Source organism: Mytilus californianus, unplaced genomic scaffold, assembly GCF_021869535.1.
Source record: "Mytilus californianus isolate M0D057914Y unplaced genomic scaffold, xbMytCali1.0.p SCAF_3, whole genome shotgun sequence".
In the NCBI taxonomy this organism is placed as follows: Eukaryota; Metazoa; Mollusca; class Bivalvia; order Mytilida; family Mytilidae; genus Mytilus; species Mytilus californianus.
The window spans coordinates 22,525,987-22,545,349 of NW_026262679.1; the positions used below are offsets into that span (position 1 = coordinate 22,525,987).

At 33.1% G+C, this 19,363-nt stretch overlaps 1 protein-coding gene across 1 annotated transcript; it reads left to right on the forward strand.

Moving 5' to 3' along the window:
• Positions 1 to 61: 61 nt before the first annotated feature.
• LOC127734136 (N-acetylgalactosamine kinase-like) lies at positions 62 to 17,776 on the forward strand. The gene is made up of 9 exons (XM_052243816.1): positions 62 to 122; positions 5,765 to 5,853; positions 8,532 to 8,655; positions 9,711 to 9,948; positions 10,588 to 10,686; positions 11,594 to 11,746; positions 12,453 to 12,663; positions 14,590 to 14,791; positions 16,066 to 17,776. The coding sequence occupies exons 1-9, from the start codon at positions 76 to 78 to the stop codon at positions 16,268 to 16,270; spliced, it is 1,368 nt and encodes a 455-aa protein (XP_052099776.1). The 5' UTR covers positions 62 to 75; the 3' UTR covers positions 16,271 to 17,776.
• Positions 17,777 to 19,363: the final 1,587 nt, after the last annotated feature.

Consider the following 19,363-nt stretch of genomic DNA (forward strand, 5'->3'; position numbering starts at 1 on the left):
AAAAAAAAACAAAGCACAAAGCAGACGATTTTATTCAAGCATGTACATGACTATGATAAGCCACATGACAAAAAGATGGAGAACGTGCCGGTCGGAAAAGTATCTGTGGAGACAAATTCAAGGTTTTACTATTTACAAAGCTTATATTCGCTGTCATCATTTCTGAGTTTGTTCAATAGATGGTCCTTATTTTTTGTTTACATTTTACCACTTAAATAAGAATAGGATTTTTTAATTTCTATTTTTAAGTACCCACAAACTTGACGAAGAGACAAACACATCTAATGCATTTTCATCATTTATTGAATTGTTGATTGGATTGTCCCCTTATTAGACATTAGCATCAATGACAATCAAGAACATATGATCAATAAATGGTCCAGCGAAGTCAATATGTATACGTTTCCACGGACTTGACAGCCACTCCCATGGGTGAAGTGGTGACTGTTTCGGGTTACGATGGTGTTTTTGACATCCGGAACAACTTTTTGCTAGAGATTCTATCTCAGAATCAATACGTGGCCACCATACGTAGCTCCTTGCCAATAATTTCATTTTCACTACTCCTGGGTGCGCAGAATGTAACAGTTCTAAAGTTTGCTGTCTAAATTTTGTCGGAACAATAGTACGTATTCCCCACTGTAAACAACCTTGACTGGTAGAAAGTTCGTTTTTCCGGTTGAAATACGGTTTCAAGTCAATATCATCATTGACGGTCCAACCTTTTTGTACAAATTCATAGACTCTTGATAAGATCTTGTCACGCGCAGTTTCTCGTCTAATGTTGTTGTTTGTTAAGCTTAACTGTTCTAGTTGCTTTAACATGAAAACGTCAACTGCATCAAATTCCTCACCATCTGATTCTGTAGATTCCTGTGGTATTCTCGATAGCGCATCTGCGTTTGTGTGCTTGTTAGTGTTTTTGTACTCGATGTCATATGTATATCCACTTAAAAACAACGCATATCTCTGTAAACGTGCTGCTGAAGTGGTAGAAATTCCCTTTTTCGGATTAAATATTGACACAAGCGGCATATGGTCTGTTATCAGTGTAAATTTACGACCATACAGATAAGTATGAAACTTTTTAACGCCGAAAATTATACCTAGAGCTTCTTTGTCGATTTGACTGTAGTTTCTTTCTGCTTTATTAAGTGATCTTGACGCAAAAGCAATAGGGCGCTCCGTTCCATCTTGCATTTTATGTGACAAAACTACCCCTAATCCAAATGGAGAAGCGTCACAAGCTAATCGAATAGGTAGTTCTGGGTCATAATGACATAGAACCTGCTCAGATGTTACCAAATCTTTGGCCCTCTTGAATGATACCTTACATTCTTTATTCCAATCCCATTTGACATCTTTTTCTAACAGTCTGTGTAATGGGCGCACAACAGATGAGATATTTGGTAGGAATTTATGGTAGTAATTCATTAATCCGAGGATTGAACGTACCTGAGTAACATTTTGTGGTTCTGGTGTGTCCAAAATCGCTTTGATTTTATCCTCTGTTTTGTGTAATCCATGCTTATCTATTTTATGTCCACAAAACTTGATTTCATCTTTGAAAAACTTGCACTTGTCCTTATTAACTGAAAGGTTGTACATCTCTAATCGCTTCATAACTTTGTCGAGGTTCACTAAATGTTCTCGGTCATTTTTACCGGTTATAACCATATCATCTAATATGCATTGTACTCCTGTCAACCCTTGGAGTATTTGGTCAATGGTTCTCTGCCAGATTGCAGGTGCAGACGCTACACCAAATAACATTCGGTTGTACTGATAAAGTCCTCTATGCGTATTGATATTCAAGTACTTCTTGGATTCCTCATTCATCTCGAGCTGTAAATATGCCTGTCTTAAATCTATTTTCGAAAATTTTTCACCTCCAGATAACGAAGCAAAAATATCGTCAATTCTAGGTAAAGGATATTGATCAACTTGAAGCTGCTGATTAATTGTGACCTTAAAATCGCCACAAATTCTCACGCCCCATGACTTCTTCACGACAGGCACAATAGGCGTTGCCCATTCACTAGTTGGCACTTTTGTAATAATACCTTCCTCTTCAAGACGGTCGAGCTCCTGTTCAACTTTCGGTCTTAGTGCATACGGTATCGGTCGCGCCTTCATGAACACAGGTTTAACATTATCTTTCATAATTAAATTTCCTTTAATTCCATTCACACAACCGATGTTGTCACTAAATACAGATGCATGTTGAGCAAGCAATTCTTTTGTTTTCTCATCAACATTTTCAACACTTACTTTGTTGATTTTACTCCAGTCTAGTCTGATTTTTCGTAACCAGTCCCTTCCAAATAAGATTCCTCCTCCTTTTTGTACGACATACAGCGACAATATTTCACTTTGGTCGTTGTAGTTTACATTTACAGCGGTTACTCCTAGTGGTGTAAATTTCTCACCCGAAAATGTTCTCAAAATAACGTCTGTTGAATCAAGCTTACGATTCGGAAACATTTGATCAAATTCCTTCTTTGGAATAATCGAGAGAGCGGATCCTGTGTCCACTTCCATTTCAACAGATTTGTTGTCGATTTTCACGTCGACAGTTATCTCCTTTGTTTTGGAATTCACTGTATAAATCCCTACATCATTGTTTCCTTTCTGTGTATCTTTGAACACTGTGTAAATTCCAAATTCATCATCCTGAGAATCATCAGCATTAAGTGAGTGCACATTCCGTTTTATCATTTTACTACGACATGCTGCTTGAATATGTCCTTTCTTCTTACATTTATGACACGTTTGATCTTTAAAACGACATGTATCGGCTTTATGTCCTTGCTTGTTGCAACGGTAACACGTTATAAGTTTCTGTTGATGGAAGCTAACCTTCGGTTTTTGACTTTTAACCTTATGTACAGCTGATTCTGGTTGTTTTCCTTGTAGCTCCAATGCGTCTTTTGTAGCTGTTTCCATCGCTACAGAAATCTGCATAGCTTTTTCTAATGTTAATGCTTGGACTGACAATAGTTTCTTCTGAGTTTGTTCTGATTTCAACCCACAAACCAATCGGTCTCTCAATGTATCGTTTAAATCAGGGAAATTACAATATTCCGAAAATTTGCGAATTTGTGCTACATACTCATTAATAGACTCTCCACTTTTTTGGTCCCTCTTGTGAAAACGGAAACGTTCTGCTATCACCAGTGGTGCGGGTGATAAATGTTCCTTCAAAACTTTCACAATATCCTCGTATGATTTATCTTTCGGTTTGTCTGGTGTTGTTAAATTTCTTAACAAAGCATAAGTTTTTCCACCGATTAAACTAAGTAAAGCAGGTACACGCTTATCGTTGTTAATTTCATTCACAGCGAAATATTGTTCTAGTCTTTCTGTATAAGAAGTCCACTGTTCAATCCCATCCTCGTCGCCAATTTGTTATGTATTACTAACTATAACATTATTGAGAGTAGAAGGCATCTGTTCAGATTAGCATTTTATTCTACACTAAAATAATCAAGCAAGTTAACATATTATATATCGCGACAATTGATACAACTGTGGTAGGTAACAGTCTAGGCGGTGCCATATGGTTTTCATCACTTTGAGATTACAGTTCATTTGATAACAATTCATAGTAACTTTAATAGTTTATTTTGACAGTTTCAGTTATACATAACAGTGTGCATATAGCTAGTTATGTTATTGATCTGTTGATAAGAGGGTCCAATGATTAAATATGTATATTAAAACTAATAAACAGTGATAAAGGTGGTTGTTCTTAGAAATGATAACTGTTTATTATTATTGACAAGATTTCAACAGGGGTATTGCCAGCTTCTTTGTCAAATTATCAATTTTTAACAAGGGACAACAATTTAGATTAAAATACATTGATAGGAGAATACAAAGAGGTTAATTTAGAGAGGCGAAAGATACCAAAGGGCATTCAAATTGTAAAATAAAATATTTTATTTAATTAGGTTAAACATTTTTTGTAAAGATTTTTCTCAATGATAATTGAAATCAAATTCAAAATTTTGAACCAATTTGAAAAAAAAATTAACCAAGAAAAAAGAATTAATAAAAAAATATTTTGACTGAATTAAAGATATATTCCTTTTTTCTTGCTTATTACCTGGGACCTATCAGGTCTTAGCTATTACAGTGAGTCATTTATATTAATTTTATATGTAATATTGAAGATATTTTTTTCATAAAATGAGATTATTAGATATTTTACTTGCTTTAATTTTTGTTTTGTAATCAAGAATTGTGGAGTCAAATTTTATTTCACAATTACCTTTGTGTATTTTCCTAACAACATGTTTAAATCTATAAAGATTATAACACGATGATCATGTTGACTGCTGTACCCCTATTTTTGACATTTTTACCTGTTATGTCGGTTTATTTTGTTTACACATCGTTGTCAATATAATGGAATTTTATGCGACTGTCATACAAGTGAGAGGTTTAGCTAGCTATAAAACCATGTTTAATCCACCATTTTCTACATAAGAAAATGCCTGTACCAATTCAGGAATATGACAGTTGTTATCCATTCCTTTGATGAGTTTGAGCTTTTGAATTTGCCATTTACTTAGGGACATTCCGTTTAGAATTTTCCTCCGAGTTCGGTATTTTTGTAATTTTACTTTTTGCTGTCTTATAAAGAGAAAAGGTTCAGTTTGGCAAAAGGACAACCACCACAGAGAAGCATACATTATATAAAAAATTGACAAAAGTAAACTTCAAGGAAGCAGGTAATAAATTTACCCCTGTTGACATCTTAGTCCAATTCCAACTAAAATATAAATCATTTTTTCAGTGACCATGGTGACTAAAATTTCAATCAGTACACATCATGCACATCCAACTGATTTAGTGTAAAGAAGTCATCAACAGTCTGAGAAAAACATGGCCTTTTGCAAAGCCAGTTCAAAATAGAAATACGAACATTTAACATACAAATTAGAATGTGACATCCTGTTTGGAATAAGGTTTCATCATGAGAAAGGGCAAATGGAACAGCAGCATTCATAAAAGACAAAAAAGATATAGAGAAAAATGGTTTCTTTTGTCGTAAATTTTTTTATTGAAGTTTCTTGTGTAAATTTTTTGTGAAATTATGATTGTGTCTTCTATGCAAAAGCTAGCACTTCATTGGTTTTTAAGTTCAAGAAAGGGAACAATGAAAACTCTTTGAAGTTATAGGAAGTTGAACCGCATCATCATGATCATGTTCAAAAGGAAAAAAGAATGAAAAGTAAACAGTCAACAAAGCACAACACAGAAAGCCAAAAGAGAACAATGCATTATTGTGGCTACCACTGTTGCCTAATATAGAAAGTTTGGCAAAATCCAGAAGAGAACTGCTATCAAACTTTGAAGTAACAAACTAAGATGGTCTATTACACACTATGATACCATCTGATTTCGGTTGTGGCTGCCATGGTTAATCACAGTTTAACATTTGGTAGTATTTATAATAAAATACTGCATAAAATATTGAAACCTTTTGATTTATTTAGATCAATATTTGGAAAAAAATATTATAGGGATTATTTATAGAAATCAGATGAGAGATACAATTCTAACAGGTTCTCTATTTTTTTAAACCTCAAAATCTACACTTGAATTGATATGTTGTTTTCTTGACAGCATGTAACATAAGTTTATATTGATTCTTAAGGATAGACCATTCCAATCTTAAGACATAATGACACTTTTCTTATACATTTATTTGAAACATTAAAATAATACAAGCTCATCTCCTTTAATTGTATTTCAGATATGGTAGAATTAAAGAAAAGTTTATGGGATGTTATGGAGGGAAACCTGATTTTTATGCCAGAGCATCAGGAAGAGTCAATCTAATTGGTGTGTGATTAAATTTTTAAACAGAACACTTACTCAGTTTTCATCAGATTCATTTAACAAAGAGCCACATCTTAAAAAGTTTTGGGTTCCTACTAAGGGAGTGTTTAACAACCCTGACTACCCATGAGTGTCTCCCACAGTTGGTTTCGGGTTTCCACACCTCTATCATGTCCATTGTCTTATAATGGAAGGGAGATAATTTTATGAAAAACGATTCAAATTATCTCCCTTCCACTATATTAATAGGAAGTACACCACTAATTCATGGCCCCATTGCTTTCTATGTTAAATTCCTCAATATCAATCAGACACAGCTCTTTTGTTTCAAGTTCAAATAAAGTGACAATCATTGCATGTCAAAGCAACACTTTATGGTGTCTTGTACTGGAAAAATCAACATACCTTTAATGGCATATAAGAAAGAACTGGTTCCCGGAACTTCGGATGTACCAAAACAGGTACTTCAGATCTGACATACAGGCAAAAAGTACCCTCTTTATAAAATTTGGTGCAGTTTTTTTAATATTCAAAATTATAAGTCAAAAAGTGTTCTACAATGATCACCAGTCATTAAACTTTCATTTGATACCAACAATACCTAAATATTCTACATATTTTGAAAGTTACACTCATGCGTAGGAACTATTTTGTATTAAATATGTACTACTTTCTGGTATGTGCTTTCTGGCCAGGCCGAATAAGTGGTGTTACACCAATACTATGGAGATGATGGGTTTCAGAACCTCCATAGCCTTGATATAGTGGAAGGGAGATAATTTGATTCTGTTTTTTCTTCACATAAGCAGTGGATTTCTAAAATTAAAAATTAGCCTAACATTTGCCACATAATTCAATAAATAAGATTTACCTTGATTTTCTGAGAAATCTTTGTTTAAGTAATGAAAATTACTCTTTTATTGGGTCATTCAGTTGCACATGTTATTGTTGCATCTTGAACATCCATGGCACACCCCATATTGTAGTGAAGGTAATTTCTTGCAGAATTTGAATTTTATGATTTTTTAGGCAAAAAGTTTTCGTATTTATTAATTTCCATTTTTTTTCTTGTACTTAATTTTGATCTTTCATAAAGATCAAATTTATGTGAGGGGAGATTTTTTCAGATTTTATCTTAATTGAGAAATTTTTATGTCCCCGCCATAGCGGAGGGGGCATTAAGTTTTACCCTTGTCCGTCTGTACGGAAAAAGGGAGAAGGTTTGGTACCATTAATACGTTTAATCCCACTGCAAATGTTTGCACCTGTCTTAAGTCAGGAATCTGATGTACAGTAGTTGTCGTCTGTTTATGTAGTTCATACGTGTTTCTTGTTTCTCGTTTTCATATAGATTAGACCGTTGGTTTTCCCGTTTGAATGGTTTTACACTAGTAATTTTTGGGGCCCTTTATAGATTGCTGTTCGGTGTGAGCCAATGCTCGGTGTTGAAGGCCGTACCTTGACCTATAATGGTTTACTTTTATAAATTCTTACTTGGATGGAGAGTTGTCTCATTGGCACTCATACCACATCTTCCTATATCTATGTACATACGTCCGTACGTCCCAAAATTGGTTTCCGTTCTCTAACTTTAGTTTGCCTCAACCAAATGATGACCTATAATGGTTTACTTTATAAATTCTTACTTGGATGGAGAGTTGTCTCATTGGCACTCATACCACATCTTCCTATATCTATGTACATACGTCCGTACGTCCCAAAATTGGTTTCCGTTCTCTAACTTTAGTTTGCCTCAACCAAATGTTATGAAACTTAATGACAATGCTTATTACCACAAAACACAGATCAAGTTTGAATTTTGGTGGCGTCACTTTTACCTTTCTAGAGTTATGCCTCTATACAAAAATGGAAAAATTGCTGAATTTTTCGTTTCTTTCTCTAACTTTAGTTTGCTTCAACCAAATGTTATGAAACTTATAGACAGTGCTTATTACCAGAAAACACAAATCAAGATTGAATTTTGGTGGTGTCACTTTTACCATTCTAGAGTTATGCCCCTTTAAAAATTTAAAAATTGCTGAATTTTTTGTTTCCGTTCTCTCACTTAAACTTGCCTCAACCAAATGTTATGAAACTAATAAACAATACTTATTACTACAAAACTCAGATCAAGTACAAATTTGGGTAGTGTCACTTTTACAGTTCTTGAGTTATGTCCGGTATAACGGTATATGCAAGCGGGGGCATCATCTGTGTCCCATGGACACATTCCCCATTTATTTAAAATAAACCCCGTAGTAAAAATTTATGATTTACAGTATTCCTTTGTAACATATTGCAAAGCAGAGATGAAATTATTAAGGAGGTCAGTTGGTCATAATGATCCCATGTTTTTAAATGACCTGATGAAAGTGGTTTTGATTGATGTTAGTTAAAAACCTCATTTATAGACCATAGTTTAGTTGTTATTACAATATTGCATACAAGATAAGTTGATTTCACGGTGGTATAGACAACCACTACAATAAAACATACCTATACCCTTTATAGTACAGTCGGACTTAGTGCAAGTCAGAAATTATATAGGTTCAAGAGAATCTCTTAGTTTAACTTTCTGGGGTTGGACATGTAATGTATATTCATGAAAATGGAAATTATTCTTAAATAACATAGAGTATATATATATATATTATTTTTCATGACTTTAATTGTATTGACAGGTGAACATATAGATTACTGTGGATATTCTGTGTTGCCGATGGCTATAGAACAGGATCTAGTAATCGCTGTAAAGTCAAATGACAGTGGTCGTCTTCAAATAGTTAACACCAACATGGAATATGGGTAAGTTCTTTTTTATTCAATTCAAAAAATAACAATATAAAAATAAGAAGATGTGGTATGATTGCCAATGAGACAACTCTCCACAAGAGACCAAATGACACAGAAATTAACAACTATAATTCACCATACGGCCTTCAACAATGAGTAAAACCCATACCGCATAGTCAGGTATAAAAGGTCCGGAAATGACAAATGTAAAATATTCAAACGAGAAAACTAACGGCCAGATTTATGTACAAAATAATTAACGAAAAACAAATATGATATACAGCAACAAACGACAACCAATGAAATACAGGCTCCTGACTTGGGACAGGCACATACAGAATGTGGCGGGGTTAAACAAGTTTAAAGGCGCCAACCCTCCCCCTAACCTGGGACAGTGGTGTAAAGTTCTTTTATATAATTTTTTTTTTTAAATCTAATCACAGTGGTTTCCTTTCAAGGTTTTGAGAAATATCAACTGGACATTTGGTCCAGTAAACCATTCTTACCTGGACCAGACTCTTTTTTACAGGACATTTGATTTGGACAAAATTAAAAATTTTACCGGTCATTTGCTCCAGTAATGCATATCAATTAACTTGACCAAATAAAATTTTACTGGACTTTGCCCAATGTCTGGGAACTTTAATTTGAAATGACTGTATCAAATAAAAAAAAGTGTTTAAAAAACTTGTTACTGGTCAGTGTTTCAATTGGTCTTTTGTACAAATTTCAAACAAGTTGCCAAACCCTACTTAAGATCTTTTTATCAATCATGTTTGTGTTTGCAAAATACTATCAAAGTATGAAATAAGGATAATAAAAATTTATATAGCAAATAATGGATACACTTTAAATGTTCCTTTAGGAAAAGATAGTTCAGAATAATGCTAAGTGGAACATGTATTATCAGCTTTACGTGATGTCCTTAAAAAATATATATAATGACTTATTGCAGCTTATACAATTTGGTTACAATTACATGACAAAGGTGAAATGTACATTTTCTTCTTTTGCCTTTTTCTTGTGGTGTGAAAAGCAATTGAAAGTCTAATGTTCTTGTATTTCAGAATGTTTGAATGTGAAATAAACAATTTTTCCATCAACAAAGAGAAACCAGTATGGCATAACTATTTTCTGTGTGGACTAAAAGGACTACTTGAACATTGTAAAGTGACCAAGCCAAAAGGACTACAGTGTGTTGTAGATGGCACTATACCTAAAAGTGCTGGTCTGTCTAGTTCTAGTGCATTAGTATGTTGTGCTGCACTGGTGACTATGCATGCCAATGGACAATCACTTTCTAAGGTATAGCAATATTGTTATATTCTGAAAGATTGCAGTATTTGTTTATAGAAAAGCTGTTTCTGTCTCTACTATTAGCTCAAATCTATTGGCATTAATTCTGTACACAGAAACTTCAGACAGTTCTTCTGAAAAAGGTGATTTCATATTCTTAAACCTGCATTTAAAAAATCAATCCTACTTTTCTTGCAATAAACTTTAAGAAATCTGTAATTCAAAAAAGTTTGAAAGAATTTTTCTGTAGATCTTAATGTGTAACTCATTATAATAAGATGATGGAAAGTTTTTTCTGTTGTAGCTTATTCTTTTTTTCTTATATTTATTGCAACAAAAAGATTCTTATAAAAACATGATCATAAACAAAATTAATAACAAATTGATATTGAAGGTTTGCTATAACACTAAGAATTGAGTTTCATGAAATTAGTTTAATTTGAAATTTATAGTTTTTGTTTGTTTTTTTTTCCACATTTTCTAACAACTTTGAGCAAATTTTTCATGTATGTAGTAGCATAGTTAGAAATGTGATAGTTCGAGCAGGTCATGTCCTATTGACACACATTCTTGCTTTGTCTTTACATTAGAATGTTTTTAATAATATATTTGACAATACATATTATCAGAAATACCTATATATTTTAGAAAGAGCTGTCTGACATGTGTGCCCATTGTGAACATTATATAGGAACTGAAGGAGGTGGAATGGACCAAGCAATATCATTTATGGCAAACAAAGGCACTGTAAGTAAACTTATATTCAGCCTAGCTGAGGAGGCTATACTTATGTTTTATCTATCCATTAGTCTATCTGTTCGTCATCACATTACCCTCATCTTGAAAGTTCTGGGTGCTGCATTTTCTTTTGCATTTTGGATTTTGAGATTAGTTCTTCAAAATCTAATTATAAAAAAATCTGGAAACAGAAGATAAACTGTGGATTCATTTATTTAAGTTGGTATCCATTTTTGTATTTGGAGAAAAAATGCTATATCAAGGTTTCATCATTTGCTCCTATCAAAGTTAACATAAATTTGTTTTTTGTAGAGTGTTTAAATTTTTAGTTTTCAACTACCCATGAAATCTGCAAATAATTGGTATCCCACAAATATTAAGGAAAACTTTTATATATAATTGATAATAAATATCAACTCTATTTGTTCAAAAGGGTCCTAAGCTAACAATGAAGATATATGCTTGCATTCATTTGACAGCTTTATTTAATGATATAATTATCCTGGTCTGTCATTTGACAAGATACACGGCAAACATTTTTCATCTTTTAAGTCTGATGAACATATCAAGGAACTGTGCATACCACACATATGGTAGAATAATTTATGATACAAGTGAATAAACCTTTAGTATTTTATCTTTTCTATGGGAAACAGGATGAGTTCATGAGACAATATTGCCAAAGTATACTTAGGAATAACATATATCAAAGGAACAATGCTATTATTGGTTCTTCATCTTGAAAGTAACTAGAAGATACATTTTGACTGATATTGTTTGTGGTCAAGAAAGAAAATTTATTTTAAAGTATATTGAATCAGTGTGTATTGAAGAAAATCATGTTTAAATTTTACAAGTCCAGTAAATATAAGAAAATATTATTCATTTTTTCACAAGTATTTACTCATCATTATAGGCCAAGTTAATAGAATTCAATCCACTGAAATCAACAGATGTTGAACTACCAGAAGATGTAGTGTTTGTGATATCAAATAGTTGTGTAGAACTAAACAAAGCAGCTACCTCACATTTTAATATCCGGGTTGTAGAATGTCGACTGGCTTCACAGGTATAGTACTTTTTTTTAACCATCAAATTACTTGTAAGAACTAGATGAAGTTAAATTTTAGGACAAGGGGGGACAAGCTAGAAATTAAATGGTAATTCTACGGTTACTGATATTCAGTCCAAAATAACAAATTCTACAAATTGAAGAGCTTGTTTAAATACTTAACCTGTAGTTATATATATGATATTAATAACAGCATCAAAATTATGTGTAGACTGTTACTGGAAGATTCATATTATTTTTACATTCATAAAAGTGAACTGATTATTTGTAAACAGCTGTTGTCATATCAATAAAACATTTGAATTACAAGTGAATCCATACATGTGTTTACCAATTTTATTGTAACTGTTTGTATAAAAATAAGAAGATGTGGTATGATTGCCAATGACACAACTCTCCACCAGAGACCAAATGATGTAGAAGTTAGTAACTATAGGTCACCATAGTTCAGTTCAGTTTTAATTTTATCTAGAGATATTCATACGATTGTTAGGTATTTATGTCAACATTGGTCAAGTGAAACAGCATGTTCTACACGACTTTACCTTATGTTTATCTGAGTTTCACCGGAGCAATATTGGTTACTAATTGACATTTTTTAAAACCAGGTATTGAGAAAATCAAAATAGAAATGACCAGTTGCATAAAAATTATTTACACATATATGCTTTCAGTAGTAAATGTAGTATGCATTGTTTTGCAGATAATAGCAAAGACAAAGGGATTAAAGTGGAGGGAATTCAAAAGATTTGCTGATGTACAGAAAGCATTAGGATTAACTTTAGATGATGCTGTAAATGTTGTAAAGGAAATACTTCATCCAGAGCCATACACAAAAGAGGAAGTTTGTGGAATTCTAGAAGTAACTGCTGATGAACTGTCTCAAACTAGTCTTAGTGCAAACACACTTGATGGTAATTATTAATATACGCTTTCTAGATTTTGTGAGAGAAAAAAAACTGTTGAATTTATTTTACTCTAATTTTTGTTATTATCTTGTGGAAACCTCTGCTTTAATAAAATTTGAAAGATCTTAGCAATTATTTCCTATCAAATGGTAATATTTTCTAATCACTGTCTAGTACACTGTAACTCAACAATATGTGTTACTACACATGATAAAGCAACTTTAACATACTACCTGTATAATAATCTTATACTTTTGATGCTCAAAATGTATTTTTATACGACCACAAAAAAATTTTGAGGTCGTATATTGGTATGACGTTGGCGTCGTCGTCGTAAGAAGACACATTGGTTTACGCACTCTAACTTTAGTTTAAGTGAATGGATCTCTATGAAATTTTACCATAAGGTTCAATACCACAAAAGGAAGGTGGGGATTGATTTTGGGGGTTATGGTACCAACAGTTAAGGAATTAGGGGCCAAAAAGGGGCCAAAAATAAGCATTTTTGTAACTTCCAGACATAACTTGTGTGTTAGTGTATGAATCTCTCTGACATTGTACTACAAGGTTCCATATCACAAAGGGAATGCTGGGATTGATTTTGGAGGTAATTGCCTCCAAATTTAAGGAATTAGGGGCCAAAAAGGGGCCAAAAATAAGCATTTTTGTAACTTCCAGACATAACTTGTGTGTTAGTGTATGGATCTCTCTTACATTGTACTACAAGGTTCCATATCACAAAGGGAATGCTGGGATTGATTTTGGAGGTAATTGCCTCCAAATTTTAGGAATAAGGGGCCAAAAAGGGGCAAAAAAAAAGCATTTTTCTAGTTTCCAGACAATAACTTGTGTTCAAGTGTATGGATCTCTCTGAAATCGTACTGCAAGGTACCATACCACAAAGGGAAGACTGGGATTGATTTTGGGGGTAATTGCCTCAAAATTTTAGGAATTAGGGGCCATAAAAGGGCAAAAAAACAAGCATTTTTCTAGTTTCAGGACAATAACTTGTGTGTAAGTGTATGGATCTTTATGAAATTGTACTGCAAGGTTCCATATCACAAAGGGAAAGCTGGGTTTGAGTTTGGGGGTAATTGTCCTCAACGTTTAGGAATTTGGGGCCAAAAAGGGGCAAAAAAACAAGCATTTTTCTAGTTTCCAGACAATAACTTGTGTTCAAGTGTATGGATCTCTCTGAAATTGTACTGCAAGGTACCATACCACAAAGGGAAGGCTGGGATTGATTTTGGGGTGATGAATCATAAGGGGGTTCAAAAAATTTGGGGGGGGGGATTTTTTTTCCTTTTTTTTCTTTAAAATTTTCCATTTTAAATTGGTTATTTCTGATTTATATATAAAAGCAAATAATAATGATATGGTTTGAATAGGTAAATTAATATTTTTTAAGTTCTTAGACCACATTCATTCTGTGTCAGAAACCTATGCTGTGTCAAATATTTAATTACAATCCAAATTCATTGCTGTATCAAGCTTGAATGTTGTGTCCATACTTGCCCCAACTGTTCAGGGTTCGACCTCTGCGGTCGTATCAAGCTGCGCCCCAGCGGAGCATTTTATTTTATATAGTGTTCAGTGGCGGATCCAGGGGGGGGGGGCTTCCGGTGTTGGACCCCCCTTTTTTTGACGATCAAAGCTTTTGAATGGGGACATATGGTTGGAACCCCCTTTTAAAAATGGCTGGAACTTCCCCTGGTGTTTGAAGGGGTTGGTAATGGATTTACTTATTTTGACAGGATTGCATACAAACTAATGAAACTATTCTGTAGTCACTATTGGTCAAATTTGTATCGGTATTTTAGCAGTAGTACATCATTAATAACACGGTCAAAATAAATTCAATTAAAAATAATGACATCTAAACTAAAATAAACTTTAATATCTATTGGAAGTGAATATAATTGTACATTACAGTTAAATCATTTAAGTTACATGACAGAGCCACCCATGTGTTTAGTGAGGCCAATAGGGTATTACAATTCAAGAGAACTTGCGACTTGAAACCAGATGATGCTTCAGTTGTCTTGGGTAACTTGATGAATGACAGCCATACCAGCTGTAGAGACTTATACCAATGTAGCTGTGAGGATTTGGATAGATTAGTTGATATTTGTTGGTAAGAATTAATTATCTGGCTTTTATGTTTATATCAAGTTTAAATTGAAGTGTATTTTTTATAATTTTATTCCAAGGTGTCTCCATTATCCCTCAGAAACTTAAAAAAATATCATTCTCTGATACTGCTTTGCAAATTGGAACTAAAAATGATTTGAATCATCAATACAGTAAGTAAGTAATATCTAATAATGATAATGACCATCACACATGTCTGCTATTACCATGAATAGTACAAACTAGTAAAAAAAGCCCAAATTTATTTTTTTGGAAACCTCTTCAATTCTTTAGCTACTTTTTGGTAAATAATTGTGTAATTGAGTATTTGCATGCTCCTGTCAACGTTTTGGTGCACTTCACAAAGTACTTATTAGGGGAAACTTACTTATTTTTTTTAAAGCAACTTCAAAAGGAATATAATTCCTTTTTTGGGTCTAATGGTTGTCAATGAAATACATGTGATATTGTACATGGTGTAACAAAATCGTTTTTCAGCAGAACAGGATATGTCCACCAAGATCTTTGAATCCCTGTCAATCTTTCTCTATATGATTCCAAAGGGTTTACTGCAGTGGTTAAGGCCTCAAATAGTTGCAGGTATTATTTATATTTTGTTACATATTTGCCTTCAAGCTAGCAGTATTTTTGGATAAATACCCAATGACCAGCTGTGTTAGTCTTGACATGGGGACTCATGCACTGCTTTTTTATAATCAGGTTCCAAAACTAGTCATTACTATATTTTTATTCCCGAAATCTTGTTAATAAATTTGCTATTTTTTGTTACATTTGTTTTCATCATTGTCTTTTAAAAAATGCTGTAACAATTCAATGCAAATTCTACATGATTAGAATAGATTTTGGCTTCTTGGAGCTGTAGTATTTCAAATTCAAAATACAATATTAGATAATACAATTTGTCTGATAAATATCTTTTTATACGTTTCCTTATTAGTCCCCTATCAACGAAGTCGAAGGGGACTTTAGGTTTGCACTCCGTCCGTCAGTCTGTCCATCTGTCAGTCCGGCAAATCAGTTTTCCACACTTTTTTTCTTCGTGCTTGAAGATATTGATTTGATATTTGGTGTATTGTTTTATCATGACAAGTTATAGATCAAGTTAGCATTTTGTTCCAATACAATGAATTTTTAACCGTTAGGGGACTATGTATTGCCATGCAATACTCTCAGAATGCTTGTTTTTAATCTTTAAATATATTTATCTGAAATCTTTATGAAAAAATATACCTTTTAACAGTGTTTGTGTTTTTTCAGTCAATCAGGTGCTCTTGGATCAAGACTTACAGGTGCAGGTTGGGGAGGATGTGCTGTTTCCATGGTTCCAGCCAATCAAGTTGATTCTTTCATAAAGTCAGTTACAGAACGGTATTATGGGAAGGATGAGAGACTTAAGGAAAGAGTTACAGAAAACCTGTTTGCTACACAACCAGGTGGAGGGGCAGTTATTTATGTCGAATGAAATTAATAAGAAATTGACTTCTTATATCATTGTGATGAAAATTGTCTCCAGTCTAATTTTAAAATTGCAAGGACAATAAAATGAGGGTACATTTAATAGAGGGTTATACTGACTAACAGGGTTATAAATAAGTATTACTGGATTAATACTTCAAGGGAACTGTGGTGTTATTGAGGAGGTGATGGAAAGTTAACCTACTTACATACATATTATACATAAATATTGACTTTTTGTATGCTTTAATGTTGATTACTTTTATCATGTTTATAGTAAACCAAATATGTTTTTCATTTTAATACAAATGAACCATAATAAATCATATTAGCAATAGATACATTTGGGAACTGATGGTTTTTTTTATTTACAGTTAAAATTGATTTTAGTGGCTACATTTGCATTTCAATCTTTGATGAAACATATATTTCTGGTAGAACGAGCAAGTTCTATATGTCTTTATTTGAGGACGATATTAATGTGTTTCTCTCATCCATTGTAATAAAAATTCAGACCCAATTGCAATTTTGTTCATCCAATCAAACTGAACTGCTAAATGTTTTTACCAAAATGTTCTAGGAGACCCATGGTCAAGTCACCTGTTTTTGTAGGGCGAGTGCAAAAAGAAAGCATACATATAATCCTGTTAAATTTGATTTCATCAACATCTTTACTATCACTACTACTACTAGTGATTAAATACCTTGACTACCCATGAGGGTTTCACACAGTCTGCAATTTACTATACTCAGCATAGCTCTACTTTTATAAATCATCAATGGTAAAGTCGTATGAAAGGTAAGGTAGTAATTTATGAATTGCTACATAACTGTCAATCGAGGAGGTTTGATAAGAGCCATTTTCCTACTTCAAAAAATAGTAAAATTCTTCAATTCTTTCAAAATTTGTGTTGTTTTATTGATAATGAACAAGATGATATCATACAAAAAATACCTCCTTACTTGTCATGTGACTACATTTGATCAGTAAAGAACTCAGAACAGCTACAGTAAAGATTAATTGGAAATTAAGACTAAGGATTAAAATTGGAAAAATTTGAAAGACAAGGGGAATAACTCTACATAATTTGCTCCAAGCTTATCTTTGAAATACACAAATATATTCCTAAACAAAGCCGCTTAAGCAAAATTTTGTGGGAGGTCAATGGACACCCACATTAGTGAAAGGCTAATTTATATTGAATATTTCATATTGTGATCAGAAAACTCAGTTAAACATAAAGGTTTTATTGTTAATGTTTGTTGTTGGAGGTAATACTTAGTTAGATTTATCTTGTCAGTAACATAATTGATATGTAATGAAAACAAAAAAACAATAAAGAATGAACTGTACAACTTCACAAAATTTTATATGAATTGAGATGTGGATGTTGAAGGTACTTTAGGACCCTCTTCTTTGTACCGAAAATTGGAACTATTATATATACTTAATTTATGCCATATATTTATATATTATACATTTATATTATATATATTAAAATATTTTTTTTAATTTTTGTTTTATAATAGTCTTCAAGTTAAATTATTTATTGCATTTGCGGTGCTCTGGATAATGTTTATGCATGGAATGCTGATGTGGGTTGAAATTCAAATTTTTAATTGTTTAAAAGGACGAAAGATTGTGGAATAAAAGCAACATTCATTTGAATATGAATAATGTATCTCATGGAAGGCATTGAATCGGCATTGAAAGTTTCCAAAAAAATGTGTATTTACATGTAAATGATTTCTTTGCACACAAACATGTTTCTTAGTCAACTTTAATCAAGAATGTTTGAGACAGAAAGTTTGTAAATCCATATCAGTAAATATAAAACTTTTGAGAGCATGAAACCAAAATGGTTTTAACAAAACAGAAAAAAATAGTCTAAGGTCAACTTTACCTGTTGTGAATTTATTAATTGCAAAGGAGAATCAGCAATTTACTTGAAATATTGTAAGCATGAGTTGAAACTTTCATCTTTCATAGAAATGTAGTGCATTGTGGTAGATTTTTGTTCTTATTCCTAAATGCTGCTAATACCAGTTTTAAAAGTATTTGTTTATACCCAGATTTGGATCAAACCCACAACCACCGCCACTTGAGGGAATCAACCACAGGGACATTGATTTGTCTAAGAGTTTGTTCCATATTGGCCAGGAATTGTACTTAACCTTGAACCTATTTCTTACGATTCATTGATGATGTTAAGGTTTTCTAAATGAAGTTTGTTCCTCAGTAAATTTGCATCACATTGCATTAACCCATTTCTCTGACGTCAGTCTATTGTTCTCACTAAAGATTATTTTTATGGCCAAGCCACAAAGTGGTTGGGGCCATTTAGTGCTACCGTTATCCGTCATTCTGCAACAAACAGTTATACATGTACTGACTTTTTTATACGACCGCAAAAATTAAAAATTTTTTGGTCGTATATTGGTATGACGTTGGCGTCGTCGTCGTCGTCGTCGTCGTCGTTGTCGTCGTCGTCGTCGTCGTCGTCCGGCGTCGTCTGGCGTCGTCCGAAGACACATTGGTTTTCGCACTCTAACTTTAGTTTAAGTGAATGGATCTCCATGAAATTTCACCATAAGGTTCAATACCACAAAAGGAAGGTTGGGATTGATTTTGGGGGTTATGGTACCAACAGTTAAGGAATTAGGGGCCAAAAAGGGGCCAAAAATAAGCATTTTTGTGACTTTCAGACAATAACTTGTGTGTAAGTGTATGGATCTCTCTGACATTGTACCACAAGGTTCCATATCACTAAGGGAAGGCTGTAATTGATTTTGGGGGTAATTGCCTCAAAATTTTAGAAATTAGGGGCCAAAAAAGGGGCAAAAAACAAGCATTTTTCTAGTTTCATGACAATAACTTGTGTGTAAGTGTTTGGATATTTCTGAAATTGTACTACAAGGTTCCATATCACAAAGGGAAAGCTGGAATTGAGTTTGGGGGTAATTGCCCGAAACGTTTAGGAATTGGGGGCCAAAAAGGGGCCAAAAATAAGCATTTTTCTAGTTTCCAGACAATAACTTGTGTTCAAGTGTATGGATCTCTCTGAAATTGTACTGCAAGGTACCATACCACAAAGGGAAG